The sequence below is a fragment of the Myodes glareolus genome, chromosome 1 (genome assembly GCF_982192425.1).
Source record: "Myodes glareolus chromosome 1, mMyoGla1.1, whole genome shotgun sequence".
In the NCBI taxonomy this organism is placed as follows: Eukaryota; Metazoa; Chordata; class Mammalia; order Rodentia; family Cricetidae; genus Myodes; species Myodes glareolus.
In genome coordinates, this window is record NC_142026.1 from 122,013,889 (window position 1) to 122,028,515 (window position 14,627).

Sequence of the window (14,627 nt, forward strand, 5' to 3'; positions counted from 1 at the left end):
ACAGGAAACATAGGACTCCTTCCATAGGTCTCCTTCTTCTCTGCCTTCCATCCTCTGTTGACCAAGGTTTTTGTCCTACCAGGTCTCACATCAGTTTAGTCCCAAACAAACACACAGAGGCCTATATTAATTATAAATTGATTATTTATATTAATAAATATATTAGCTCAGGCTTTTTATTAACTTTTATAACTTATATTAGCCCATAATTCTTGTCAGTGTTAGCCACATGGCTTGGTACCTTTTTCAGTAAGGCAGTCACGTCCTGCTTCCTCTGTGTCTAGATGACAACTGCAGACTGACCTTTCCTCTTCCCATAATTTTCCTGTTCTCATTGCCCCGCCTCTACTTCCTGCCTGGCTACTGACCAATAAGAATTTTATTAAACAAATACAAGAAACAAATCTTTACAGGGTAAAACCATTGTCCCATAGCAATCCTCCACTTTCTGTTCTTTACCTTGTGGAATTTTCCACACCCTGGGTCAAGTGGAAGAAAAGTCATCAACAGTGTCTATTGTCACCTAGATGCTTGTCCTATATGTTTATTTGTAGAATTTTGTGTTTAGATTTCTTTTTGTTGACTGAGTTATGTCCTGCCTGGTTCCCACAGTCGTTAAGTCCCAAAGAAATCACACAGAGGTCTACATTAGTTATAAACTGATTGTCCCATTAGCTCAGGCTTCTTATTAACTCTTATAGCTTATATTAGCCCATTATTCTTGTCTATGCTAGCCACTTGTCTTGGTACCTTATTCGGCGAGGCAGTCACATCTTGCTTCTTCTGTGGCCGGGTCAGAACTGCAGACCAAGTTTTCCTCTTCCCAAAATTTCCTGTTCTTGTTGTCCTGCCTCTACTTCCTGCCTGGTTGTCCTGCTTATACTTCCTACCTGGCTACTGGCCAATTAGCATTTTATTAAAATACAATTGACAGGCTACAAACCATTGTCCCATAGCAGTTTTTAGAATTAAATTCCACTTTTTAGACTTCTGCTGCCTAAAAAGAAAACTATTACACACCTGCTTACTATGTGCTTCCAAATCCTGAATAAGAGAATGCTTGAAAGTAATTTCAATCCATGTTTCAGCAATAAATTAACACTAAAGCTTTAGTTATCAGTATGAATGGATAGCATATTCCCTTCCCTCATGGAACTTCTCTCTATTCCTCTGTGTTCTCAAAGAACTTTGAATTAGCTAGGGTTGCAGTGACCACCACATTAGAAAGGAGTGAGAGTATACGCCTGAGAGAGCTTTCACACCCATTTCACCAGGTAGAGCTCACCTCAAAATCTAGGAACCTAGAACCCAGTGAGACTGCCATCAACACTGGCTGAGTTTTTCCTCCTTCAGACCAACAAAATCTCTAATCCGGAAGCAAGTTTGTTGAAGAAAAGGCTTGAAACAAGACTCAACTGACTTCTCGAAGACCTGGGAGTAAAAGAGCCCCTTGGGGACCTTTGCCAGGAATTAGTTTATGAATTCCCTCCAATTCCAGGGAATCAATTTCACATCCCACAGAATGAGAAGCAAGGACAGATAGGTAGGGGACCTTTATTGGGAGTCCCAGAAGAGCCTACATGATTCTATGAGGCATGGCTTCCTTTAGGCTATTTCATGTGGAGTAATTTGTTAAAAGATGTCTAATTTCAACATGTTGAAAAGAGCAGTTGCTTGCTTTCCCCATGGAAACTCTTGTATCTCTTCCTTAGTGTGGCCTATATTGAGAAGTATTTTCTATTTACTGAATACCTGTGCCTGTCTTGGATTATAATTCCAGTCTTCTCCTCTCTAGGACAGAGATACTGGCTTTATCAAAGTGCCCTTTCTAGTTCCTTAGGAGGACTGAGGTATAGTCTTGGTAGTCTGCCACACACATCACTGCTTCCTTCCCTAAGAAGAAGCCAAGATCTCTCAATTTTTATCCACCGTGTTTTCTAGCCTGGGCAAGAAAAAAAAAAAGACACCTGGTACCCCGCCTCCTTTATGTTGGCATTGACTACTCTAATGAAAAGCTGACCATGTCACTTCAGGGTGAAAAGTCCTCATCCTAGGGAGCAAAAGTCACAAGGGCAGTAGGGGTTCCCCTTTAAACACAGCCCTATGAAGTTTGGTTAGATCTGAAAGAAGCCCTCTTTTTCCCTTGAAGAACTGTCAAGTCTTCATTACCCAGACAGCCTTTTGCAAACATTGTTCTGACCTTGGTGTTTTCCCTTGCCACAGGCAATGTGAAGCATTCATCTAGCCAACCAACATTTCCTGACCTTCAGTATTGCCCTCTTCCGCAAATGCCAATTCCAAGTCCCATTCGACCTGAAGCTCCGTGGCTCCGCGACACGTGCTGTTGGCGTTGACTGTGTGTTCTACTGAGGGAATAAAACACTGACTATCCAAAGAGAAAAGGGTATTTTGTTTCTGTAATAACGTATATTATTGTTTTCTTCTCCCCTTTCTATGCAACTGTAAATTAATGAACACGGAAGTTATTTGGAGGTGGTAATGCATTTGTCACTGATTTGTATAATATATACAGCCATGGGAAAGTGGGTGGGGGCTTTCTAATATGAAACTGCCTTTTTAATAAGAGAAAAATGCATAAGAATTAGACCACTCTACATTATTACATTCCTTCTGCTGTTCATGTTAATTAACCTTGTACAATAACTTCATTTATTATATGACTATTTTCCCATTATATTTTGGTTATTTATAATTCATCAGCCATGACCAAATAGATTCTGTGTATTTGTTTCTAGGATTTGGCCAAATTCTTAAGTTCATGTATTTGAATCAAATATGTGAAGTAAGCAGCAATTCTGGATATACTATTTAACCTTAGTTGACATCATCCACTTAGCCCTTCAGTAACCATTGGATGACTCCAGTAAAAATCCTGTGAACTAATTGGCAAGGCTGCTGGGTATTTTTCCTCCTGCTTTTTATTCCTTTCTTGTAAGTATATCTTGACACCTTTATTTATTTCATTGTGCAATCTGCATTGTAATAGTCTCAAAAATCATCTTACCAAAGGTTGCCATCTAGCATATTTTCCTTTTGACTCAGAAACAAAAGTTAGTACAACCTCTCTTAGCACCTTCAGCCTTGGTTTCCACCATAAGGTGCACAACAAACTTTTCCCATTGTGAGATGAGTTCGCATCATGGTCTTTAGTTCCCAAAGAGACTTTTATCATTGTTTTTGTATTTTCAAGTCCTTTGTAAGTTTTGAAAGCTCTGGTGGTTTCCTTTATGAACACATATACTTAGTGCCTGTCTCATGGGAACCTTCGGGGCAAATGGACAGATGTTTCATGACCCCCTCACGTGACCAGCAGCACATCTGGGAAGGATGTCAATCACAAGCCTGTATTACTTCTCCAGAATGAAATTAATGCTTAGATGATTGTTCCCCTGCCTCGACTTCTGAGTGCATTCAGCTAGATATTTGGTTGTTTTCTTTTCTTTTTTTTTAAATTTAGCATTTAATTAATAACCAACTGTAGAGAATACCAAAAAAATAAAATCAAAGGAAATATGTTTTGATTCAAACATATGTGCTTTTGAAACGTCAGGACATGCTAACTTTGGGTTCTCTTTCGCTGGGATCTGGCTAGCAGGAGGCTGAAAGTTGGAAATTGCTATTCTTTTAGGGTTGGTTGGGTGGGTTGGGGACAAGGGTGTCTATTTGCATCATAGATATTTTGAGAAGAAGAAAATTGTTTTATAATAGAGGAGAGCCATGATCACCTTTCTACCTCAGAACCACCTTCCTCCATTGTGTTGGACATAGCTTTATATGCCACAGTGTGCACAGCCTAGGGCTTTCATCAGGCCGTTTCATCCCCAAGAAAGCACCTCTTTAAACAACCCCAACAAAAACTCCCCGAACTCAGAACCCCAGGTTGTAGATTTGGTGTCTTCCTTGTTCTTCCTTTGAGAAGTCATGTATTCTTTTTTTTTCCTGCCTGTATTTGTATGCAAAATAAACTCTATCTGCTATTACAGAAAAAGCTACACAAAACACTACATTGTAACCTTCTGAATATTAAGAGGAACCATATCGCAGTAACCACAGTGAGAAATAAGTGTATTGTTCTTTTGAAGTATGTGGTAAAGAACTAATCACAGACTGTCATCTAACTGGTTACATATTGTATTTTTCATCCTGAATAAAAGTAATTTTAACACAAAATGGCTTTGCTGTTTGGCTGCATTTGTTGATGTCATCTGATCTTTGAATGTATATGAGGAAAGTGAACTGTAGAGAGGCTGATATTCTGATAAATCCACGTATTTTCTGAAATTGTCTCATATACACTAATCCGGTCTCATTTCACTCATTCTCCCCCCCCCCCCACCTCTTCTTGCACATATATATCTTTATCTATTTTTCAATTTCCTGTGCAGATGAAAACCTTTTTGCTAGGGAAAATGAATGTTACAAGTATATCCATGAAACCTATGGGGCCTTCATTTTTATAACTTGCTGCTACTGGTGTTTAGTTGGTTACTCTCTCAAATCCACTTTCATCTCGAGACTTTGTCTCAGTTTGTTTTCTTTTGCTGTAAAGCAACACTATTAACCTAGGCAACTTTTAACAGAAAGCATTTACTTCAGGGATCCATGGTTCTAGAGGGTTGCAATCCATGATCGTCATGGTGGGGAGTACAGCAGCTGACAGGAAGGCATGGTACTGGAGAAGAAACTGACAGTTTATATCTGATGGGCAAGCATGAGAGAGAGAGAGAAAAAGAGAGAGAGAGAGAGAGAGAGAGAGAGAGAGAGAGAGAGAAAGAGAGAGAGAGAGAGAGAGAACTGGAATGGCATGGGCTTTTGAAATCTCAAAGCCCATTCCCAGTGACACGCCTTCAAATCCTTCCCAAACAGTTCTACCAACTGAGAAGCAAGCACTCAACATATGACCCTATGGGGGCTATTCTCATTCAACCCGCCCCAGACTCTAAAATCATCTATTTATTGGTACTGATGGTTTTAACTAGTCTGGTATCAGATCTAATTTGCTTCTGGAGCTCTCCAGTACAAAAGGATAGCGAGAATTGTGTTACTTAACAACTCTGCAAGAATTAGAAAAATTCCCCTATAATATATCATTTAAAAAGAGAACAATGCACTAACGTTTTAAACATCTTATCCATGAAGTATCATTCATGTTAATAGTTCCTAAGAAAACTGCTGGTTTCCAGCGACTGGTTGGTCTCTGAAAAGGGAAGTGACAACTAGCTGAGCTTCCTTTCTGTATTTAGCCTTCACCTTATTATATGCCATTGAAATTCTCACTATAATTGAAATGACACAGTTGCTCTTGGGATCTGTTCACTCTTTGAGCAGAGTAGCTCTTCAGATACCGTTCCCATGCCATTAGTGTAAAACTTAGTGAAGATACACCATAATGCCATCCCCATTACTGACATCTGCATGCTGAATGCAAAACCTGATTAACTTGATTAGTCCAAACTCATTAGCTTAGTGGCCTTGCTGTATGGGCTGAGTTTACATTCTCCGTGTAATGTATTACATTCAATACCTCTGCTAGTCATTGTCCCATGATGTGGATAAACTGGCAGGCATCAAATGTTACTGGTTCCACTCAGGGAATGTGTGGCCAGGCCCACACAAGAAGACTGCAGAAACTCAGCTGCATTCTTTCATCCACTAGCAAGCTAACCTGGTCTCATACAAAGGCAGATATGTGGAGGGTTTCGGCAAAAAAAAATCACAAGGCTGGGGAAGAATAGATAAATACTCACTGGGGTAAATGGCAGAGAGTTGTGACTGCATAGCACACGATGAGTTAGAACCATCTTGTTTGCCATGCAAGCCTAGGGTGTAGAAAGCGAAGGACTCGGGGCAAGAATAGTAAAGTATTCTTCCTCAGGCATCTTAACCCATCACCTCAGTGGAATGGAAGTCAAAGGAAATAACCCCTTGCCATGTTTTGCTGATTTATTTCTACATTGCTCTTTTTAAGTCATACGTATGACTTTCAAAATCAGCCTTTGCTGATTTGGGTGGATTAGAGGACTTCTTCTTCCTTCATACCTCACCAGAATACAGCCTGCCAGCCTGTCTCCTTTTCTTTCATTTATTGAATTCTTTTTTAAATTAATGTATATTACCTAAGAGGATTGGAGGAAAGGGAAAGAATATGATCAAAATGTAGCGTATGAATGAAATTCAAAAAATAATAAAACTAGTGAGTATTAAGTCCCTCCAACTCAAGCTAGCTATACAACTTCAGAGGACAGGGAAGCTTGGCATGTCTGTGGAAAAAAAATCTTAAGAGAAATAAAAAAAAAAAGAAACTTAAGGGTGAAAACGGAATTAGAAATCACAGAGAGAAATTAGGTTCAAGAATAAAGGTATTATTTAAGCTCAGACTGAATGAAAAATTTTAGGTAGGAGAATATTTCGTAGGGGCCTCCTCACTTTCCCAAGTGAACAGGGTAAGCATGATGGATTTGCTCCCCAGCATCCTGCGCATGTGTTTGGAGAAACGGGACTTGCATAAGCTTTCATCCTGGTACTCGCTGTGCTCTCAGAACCCTTCACACTGTGGCACTCTGGAATATTTACACTCTACGCGCACTTTTTCCAGGTATTCCTTTGCAGGCAGCTTATTTGCTGGTCTTTTCATTTTCTTTTCTTTTTTTTAATTTTGTATGTAGGGAATTTGGAAAATTCATTTGACAGCTTGCCCTTAGCCTAGCTCTGTTCCCAGAAGTTCCAGAAGTCACAAATACTGAATTTCGAATTCTATTTGTCAAGGTTCTTCAAGAAACAGATTCAAAGCATATAAAAAGGGGCAGAGGTAGAAAATTACTTTGAAAGATCAGTTCATGCTACTATACAGGCTGAGAAACACTATTGTCTCTGTCTGCAAGTTGGAGGCCTGGTAGGGAGTTTCAGTCCATGCCCCAAGAGCTGGGGAGTTGGAAAGTATACGTTCCGTTTGGAGTCCCATGGCCAGGAGACGGAAGCACAGATGGTGGGTCTCCCAGCCCAAACAGGAAGACTGAGATTACCCTTCTCATTTTCATTCTACTTTGGCTCCCAGTGGACTGGCTAGTCCTTACCCACACCTATGTCGAGGTGAAGGCTTGCCATCTAGCATTTCAAATGATAATATTGTCTAGAAATATCCTCACTAATTCTGAAATATTTTACCAGATACATGAGCATCCCTTAGCCTAATCACATTGATCCATGCAACTGTTTCATCACAGTACATGGGACAAGTTTCTAGGTTACTCTGGATTAGTACCCAATATTACCCTCTTATGACCACTTCCCCCTAATGTTAAGATACTGTTTTTAAAATGTTTACTGCAAATTAGTTTTTATCTTTTCTGCTTTAATTCAGATAAGATAAAATTTTCACTATGTAAGCTACTGGGAAGACGTAAATCATTTTAGTATAACTCTGACTCAAGGAGAACTTATCAGATATCCAGGACGGCGTCATTTGTTATACTCTGACGCTTGTGAGCTGGACTTACTCCATGAACAGCGATAGGCAGCCACATGTGCCTGCAGCTGTTGCACCCAGTCCTCATGTGTGCTGTTCTCACCTTCCCGTCTTTGCCATCACAAACTGGTTTTTCTCGTCAATAATTTCAGAAGCTGTTTGCCACAAAACAAGTATGATTGTTGTATACAGTGTGCACACATTTTCAATAATAATAAATAATAAATGAGAGTCAGAACTGTATGATTAACTGGAGGATGCTAACCAGGCATGAGAATGCTATCTTAAAATTTCGTTATATAATTTAGACTATTACTTAAAACAAACAAAAAATCCACTACCAATGACAATAAGCCACTGTCCAAATTGCTAAACACAGAGTAAGTGGCCAGTCTCTGCCCCGGGGTGTTCCTAATCCAGCAGACAAACTCAGTGCTAAGCAAGATGTTTCAATAACAGTAGTGGGAAGTGAAGGAGGCTGTATGTTCCCGCACAGATGTAGCCGCACTCCACTCTCCCAGTCTGTTTCTGCATACAGAAATACTGCTCTAGAAAAGCCTGTGTGGAACTAGCCACAATCTGTGGAGTCACATTGTGACAAATGATGTCATGCCACGGTGTGCATAATGGTGACACTAACTTGCCAGTGAAGCCCAGCATTTCCCTAATTAAAAATGTTTCTCAGTTAACTAATCTTGGTGTGCTCTATTGCACTAGTGCCCTTTGGAGTCTGATAGTTCATATCAGCATCTTAAAAGCTATGAGAAGTCTAGGGAACAGTAACTTGCCCTAATGCTGCTATTCTCAACCTGTGGGTCCTACCTCTTTGGGAGATCAAACGACCTTTTCTCAGGGGTCACATATCAGATACCTTGCATATCAGACAATTATATTATGATTCATAACACTAGCAAAATTACAGTTATGAAATAGCAACAAATTAATTTTGTGGTTGGGGGGTCACCACAACATGAGAAACTGTATTAAGGGGTTGCAGCATTAGGAAGGTTGAGAACCACTACCTTAATGTAAATCACTCTGGGTCTCTATTAACTCTTGTGTTTTCTCAACATGATTTGTGATGTACATTTGGATGGTAAATGGATGTCTTATGTTTCAATTTTCCAGTATATAATTGTGACAGCAATACATGAATGATTACAGAATGACTCAAGAATCGTTTTCTTAAAAAATTATCAATAATAATTTAGGATTTTAAACATGAGAGGAGCCTTGCTTGGCAACTAAAAAGAGTCTTATCAAAAAACATGCTTAATCACAAATGAGGAACACGGAAAAGAAATAAGAATGGTACTTCTTGCTCTAGTGAGTTCAGAATGTAAATAAAATAAAGCTTATTTAATAAAAATGATCCATATTTTTAGGAAGTGTGTCTTCAAGATGGCTAAGCAAGGCATGAGTGGAAGCATGGGAAGAGGATGGGCAGAGCCGTCTACCTGCTGTTTCCTGATACCGCACTGTTTACTGTTTCTTAGTTATGTTAGCAGCAGGATGCCAGGCACTGAATGCTTGCCTATAACCCTAGCACTGGGCAGGTGGAGCGGGAGCATGGGGAGTTCAGGGGTCATTCTGGATTCTATAGCTAGCTTGATGGTAGCCTGGGTCTGTCTCGAAACAAAACAACAACAACAACAACAAAATAAACAAAATAAAAGAAAGAGAAAGGGAAGAAAAAGGAGGAAACAGAAATGTCTGGGTTTTGTTAAAACGGACTCAGACAGTTTCCAGGCAGAATGTTCCTATCATACAATGCCTGGATATATCCCGTTTATTGTCTTTTTATTTGAGGATCTGATTCTTTCATACACAGAACCACTGTGCTCTAGAGGTCACTGCCTCCTTCAGTGTTCTGGGCAACTCTGAACTGGATGCTAACTCATTTCTCACCAAGGAAAAGAGGAATCCTAGAGAGCAGCCCGGGGCTGCTCAGTGTTCTCAGATCCACAGCTCTTGCTCAGTTAAGAGAAGCCGTGAGCAGTGGCACCAGAGCTTGCCGTGAATGTTGGCCTCGCCTCAAGGATGAATTATTTCATGAACTGATTTCATCTTAACCAGTCCAAGTGTTAGAGCAGTGAGTTATGGTCCTTATATCCTTTTCCTCAGTATCTCTTGAGGTCTAATTTGGTTCTCAAAGGACCCACAGAATCAGTATCTATAGGCCATGCTTAAAAAAAAATCTACCCTATAAGCCTGCTGGTCTCCCCAAATGTCATTAAAATAAATTATAGGGTGGAGCAGAATTTATCTTTTAAAATAGCAAATGAGGACACCATTTGGTTGAGCTTTTATGTTGCCTCCAAGAGGAAAGGCTAGGCCTACCTAGGACTGTCAAAGAGGGAGGCGGGTATAATCTGTCTGGGCCTGCAGGTACAACAAGAGAAGTATGTTGGGATGGAGGGTTTTATCATCATGGGAGCAACACAGTTTCACGTTATGTGTTAAATGATTGGGTTACGATGAGACATAAATTGATATTTCAGGAACTTTCTGTAATACAGATTTTATTTTGTTATCTTTTTGGACAAGTTTTTGAGCAACTCAAGCCAGGTTCAAAGTCAATATGTAGCTGTTGTGACTTTGAACTTCTTTTTAAAAAGTTGTTATCATATGAGTGTGTGCGCAGGTGTGTGCGTGTGTGTGCAAGTCTGTGCATACGCATGCATGTGTGAAGATGTGTGTATGTGCAGATGTGTATGTGTGCAGATGTGTGTGTGAAGATATGTGCAGACGTGTGCAGATGTTTGTGAGCAGATATGCGTGCATGTGTGTTTGAAGATGTATGTGCATGCAGATGTATGTGTGTATGCGCAGATGTGTACATGTGCAGGTGTGTGTGAAGATATATGTGCAGACACGTGTGCAGATGCTTGTGAGTAGATATATGTGTATGTATATTTGAAGATGTATGTGCATGCAGATGCATGTGTGTGTGCACAGATGTGTACATGTGCAGATGTGTGTGGAGATGTACTTATAGAGAGATATTGTGCGTGCCGATGTGTGTGCAGATGTGTGTGTTTGCAGAGAGTGTGTATGCAGATATATACACAGATGTATGTTTTCAGACGTGTGTATACCGATGTGTGTCTATGCGGGTATGTGTATCTACGCAGATGCAGATTGTGTCAGCAAATCTATGTGCATGCAGGTGTGTGTATGCAGAGTATTTGTATGCAGATGTATATGTGCATATTCAGATATGTGTGTGTGCGTGTGTGTGTATGCACAGGCATGTGTGCAGAGAATGTTATGGCACCTGTACGAAGGTCAGAGGAAAGCTCCAGCAGTCTGTCCTTCACTGCATGGTTCTCAGGGACAAACAGCAGTAAGCGCTCTACCCACTAAGCAAGCCATCATGCAGGTCCTAACCCTGAACTTGTTTCTCTCTCTCTCTCTCTCTCTCTCTCTCTCTCTCTCTCTCTCCCTCTCTCTTTGATTTTTCAAGACAAGGTTTCTTTATGTAACAGGCTGTCCTGAAACTCACTCTGTAGATCAGGCTGTCCTTGAACTCATTGAGATCCACCTGCCTCTGCCTCCCAAGTGCTGAAATTAAAGGTGTGTTGTAGACAGAGGTTTCTGTGCCACCGCCGCCGGGAACCTTGAACTTCTTAGTCCCCCTGCATCTACTTCCAGAATAGTGGCATTACAGGCACACCTGATTCTAGTCACTGCTGATAACTGAACGCAGGACTTTCTGCATGTTTGATAAGCACTCTTATCAAATGAGCTGTATCTCCAATCCTGAAATAAACTTTTAATGGAGTCACGATGATAAAGACAGAAGAATAGTGCAGGTAATTTGGTAAAGAGAGCAGCCTTTGAAGTCATTACACTGTGGATATGTGTAGATGTCATTACACTGTGATAGGTGTAGATGATGTCATTACACTGTGGATACGTGTAGATGATGTGGGTTCTCAAGCTTCCTGCAGCCCCAGTCAATAGAGTCAACGGACTCTTCATCACTAATGTTGGGAACAGGATCAAGCTACAGTATCGTCACAATTTTTTGATGTCATGGTCTGGGGTAGGAGGAGTCATTTAAATGGTCCTTAGTGTTAACTTCTTCCATTCATTTGCTGGAAAGTCATTTGATTGGTCAGGAGTTGGGTCAAGGGGCTACCTATGGCATGTAAAGCCCTGGGTTCTCAGATTCAATTTCTGCAACCATAAAAGTAAAACAAAAGGATAAGATGTGGAGCGCAAAGCCTCATGCAGGGATCACCCAAATGAACTGGGGGAGACATCTGTGGAGTCAGAACTAGAGTTGGGGCTGTAAAACAAAGCCTCTCACCTAATGACTTCTCTGAAGCCTAGGTCTTGTTAGTAACAATATACATAACAAAAATGGCCTAGAGAAATAACACCAAACATTCTTCCCTGGACACAGCACTCACTTTCGTTTTCCCTGAAATGTCCATTTTTTAACATTTGAAGCAGCTCTGTTCTGAAACACACTGTTCATTCAATTTTATGAGTCTCTCTGGCCAGGGTTTCTATAGCGTTTGTGACCTTATTGAGCTTGCTTGCTAGAGTATCACAGTACATAATACAGAATGTGTGTGATGCCTCCAGCTCCCCGGGATTTTTCTTTTTTAAGTGGGAAATAGAGAATATTAAGGAGAGAAGAAAGTGATTAAGAATGCCCCCTTGACAGTATAGTTCTCAGATCTAATATCATCTAATGCTTTCTTTGTCCAGGAAAAAAAGCTGATTGCCCCTAATCTATCCTGGGTGATGTCAGAGATTTAAGTAAAAAGTAGGGTGAGTTTACCAAGTTTCTGCCCAGACAGAAAAGCTAGTGAGTGTTTTTAGTGGGGACAGAGAGAAAAAAAAAAAACCCTATGAAATGTTGTCGAGCCACTGTGAAACACTTTGTCCCGCTCATCAGGATATAACAATAATGGAACCAGACGAGGAGATGTAGTCTGGTGGCTAAGAGCTGTGAGACCAGACACCCTCCAAACATAGTCCCTTTGTTCCTGAGTTCTATTTCCATGCAAGTTCAGGCATTCAACCTGGCTCTTGTAAAAGGTCACTGAATGTCGTCTCTATGGCAGCAGGAGTCAGCTTTTCAAGACATGCTGTAATAATAATGGTTTTGGATTTCTAATGGTCTGTCCTGCTGTGGGCAGCCATAGTTATTAAACTTGCCTGTCTTTCAGTTACTGATCTAGGGGAAGTCTGGAAAGGCCAACTTTGTTAAGAAAATTTCTATGTGTATATAAATATATGTATGTCCATATATATAACATAGTATATATAACTATACATTATAAATATATATCAAACCTAGATTTCATAACCTCCAATAATTCTACCAAATTAGGAATTAATCAATGGATTAATCTTTTGAAGAAATAGGAGTCCTTTTATTCAGTCACCTTGTGGAAGGATTGGCAATCAACCCTTCAACATCTGAACCTTTTAGGTTCACGTTAGACACTTTTAGACACTTTACTTTCAAATGATGGCAGGCTAGCCTTCAAAGCAACTCATATCTGTTGTTGGAGGCTGTTCGTTCGTTCCCAGCTGCTCAGACCCAAAATAATCACACAGAAACTATATTATTTGCAGTACTGTTTGGTCAATAGCTTAAGTGTATTTCTAGCTAGATTTTATATCCTAAACTAACTCATCACCATTAATCTGTGCATCACCATGAGGTCGTGACCTACTGGCTAAGTTCCAGAGGGCTCCAGCACAGGCGTCTGTCTCCTGCTGCAGTGACCACATGGCTTCTCACTGACTCAGCCTTCTTTCTCCCAGCATTGAGCTTAGTTTTCCCGCCTAGCTCTACCTTGCCCTATTGCAGATCAAAGCAGCTTCTTTATTCAATAACCAATAAAAACAACACATGTACAGAAGGACTTCCCACATCACATATTGGTAGAGTATTTGGCACATAAACTTATAATCGCTCCATGAGACCTACCATGGATGGCTCAGTTGAGATTCATGGACATTGCTAAGGCCATTTCTGAACTAGCTATGGCATCTTTAAGAGGAGGGAGGCTGTGAGATTTCAAGAAAGACACTATAAAGAGACTTTTTTATCTGGCAGTTCAATCTACAGAGTAAATAATGCCTATGTTGTTAACAGGTGTCTGTGTTCTCAGGAAGGAAACAAGTGTATCTGTTGAAGATTGGACAACGATGATGTGGATTGGGATATGAGGAATATCTAAAGGTCACTAGCAACAGCTACTGCTGAGTGGCTGCTCACTTCAGAGATGCAATGCCATAACAAAGAAGGGATCTGAGCTGACGGTGAAACACCTAGATTAAGTTTTTCAAAACCTGGGTGGTTGTCCATTACTATTCTTGTGAAATAAAAAGAAAATATTCTTTTTATTTATTTAAAAATAAAAAGAGAAGCCGGATGCTTGACTTCCATTTCCAGAACTCCCATTGATCCTCCACTTCACTTTCCCATATAGATTTTTGGTTAACACAAGACAATTCTTTTTCCAATGCCTTTTTTATTTACAGATAATTAATTATCCATGTCTCAGTCAAAGATCTTTTTCTCCTATATACTATGATGCTTTTAAAAATGTACCTATGTGGTTCTGTTTTTGTTGTTGTTATTTTGAATTATATAAAATAATAAATAATCATGAGTCTTTTAGTTGTTTTTATTAGTGTTGTTCTTTTTACCGTGTCTTGGCAAGGTGGGGGAGGCTTTTTAAAGGGACTATTGGCAATCTCAATTTTGCATTCTTATTTAATTCTGTAGCTTCGGCTAAGGAAGTGAGGAGCCTAGGAGAGAAAGCGCCTTCCCGTCTACACGTCTCATTTCTCAGATGAAACCTCGGTTACGAAACACAGATTAACAAAGGGAAATTGCATTGAAAAAAATTTAGCACATGTATGTCTGCTTAAAAATTGTGTGGGTGCATGCATGTATATGTGTGTGCAAGTACATGTGTTTGTGTGTATGCATATGTATGCGCTCTGTGTGTGTGTGTGTGTGTGTGTGTGTGTGTTTGTGTGAATGAGTGTGTCATCAAGGAGAAATGCAGGAAGAGCAAGTAATAGCAGCTGTGCTTACAGACCATGAAGAAAAAAGTGAAGGCGGGTGGGGTGGAGTGGCAGGGAGGTAAGGTTGGCAAAGGCA

General features: G+C 40.2%; 1 protein-coding gene across 6 annotated transcripts in view; it reads left to right on the plus strand.

Annotated features, from left to right (window-relative positions):
- Utrn (utrophin) overlaps positions 1–4,191 on the plus strand; it is a 504,577-nt gene extending 500,386 nt beyond the window's left edge. For all 6 annotated transcript variants that reach the window (XM_087911817.1, XM_087911819.1, XM_087911818.1 and 3 more), the window contains one exon: positions 2,224–4,191. In XM_087911817.1, the coding sequence (XP_087767943.1) occupies positions 2,224–2,232 (9 nt within the window). In that variant the 3' untranslated portion in view covers positions 2,233–4,191. The remainder of the gene's footprint in view (positions 1–2,223) is intronic.
- Positions 4,192–14,627: the final 10,436 nt, after the last annotated feature.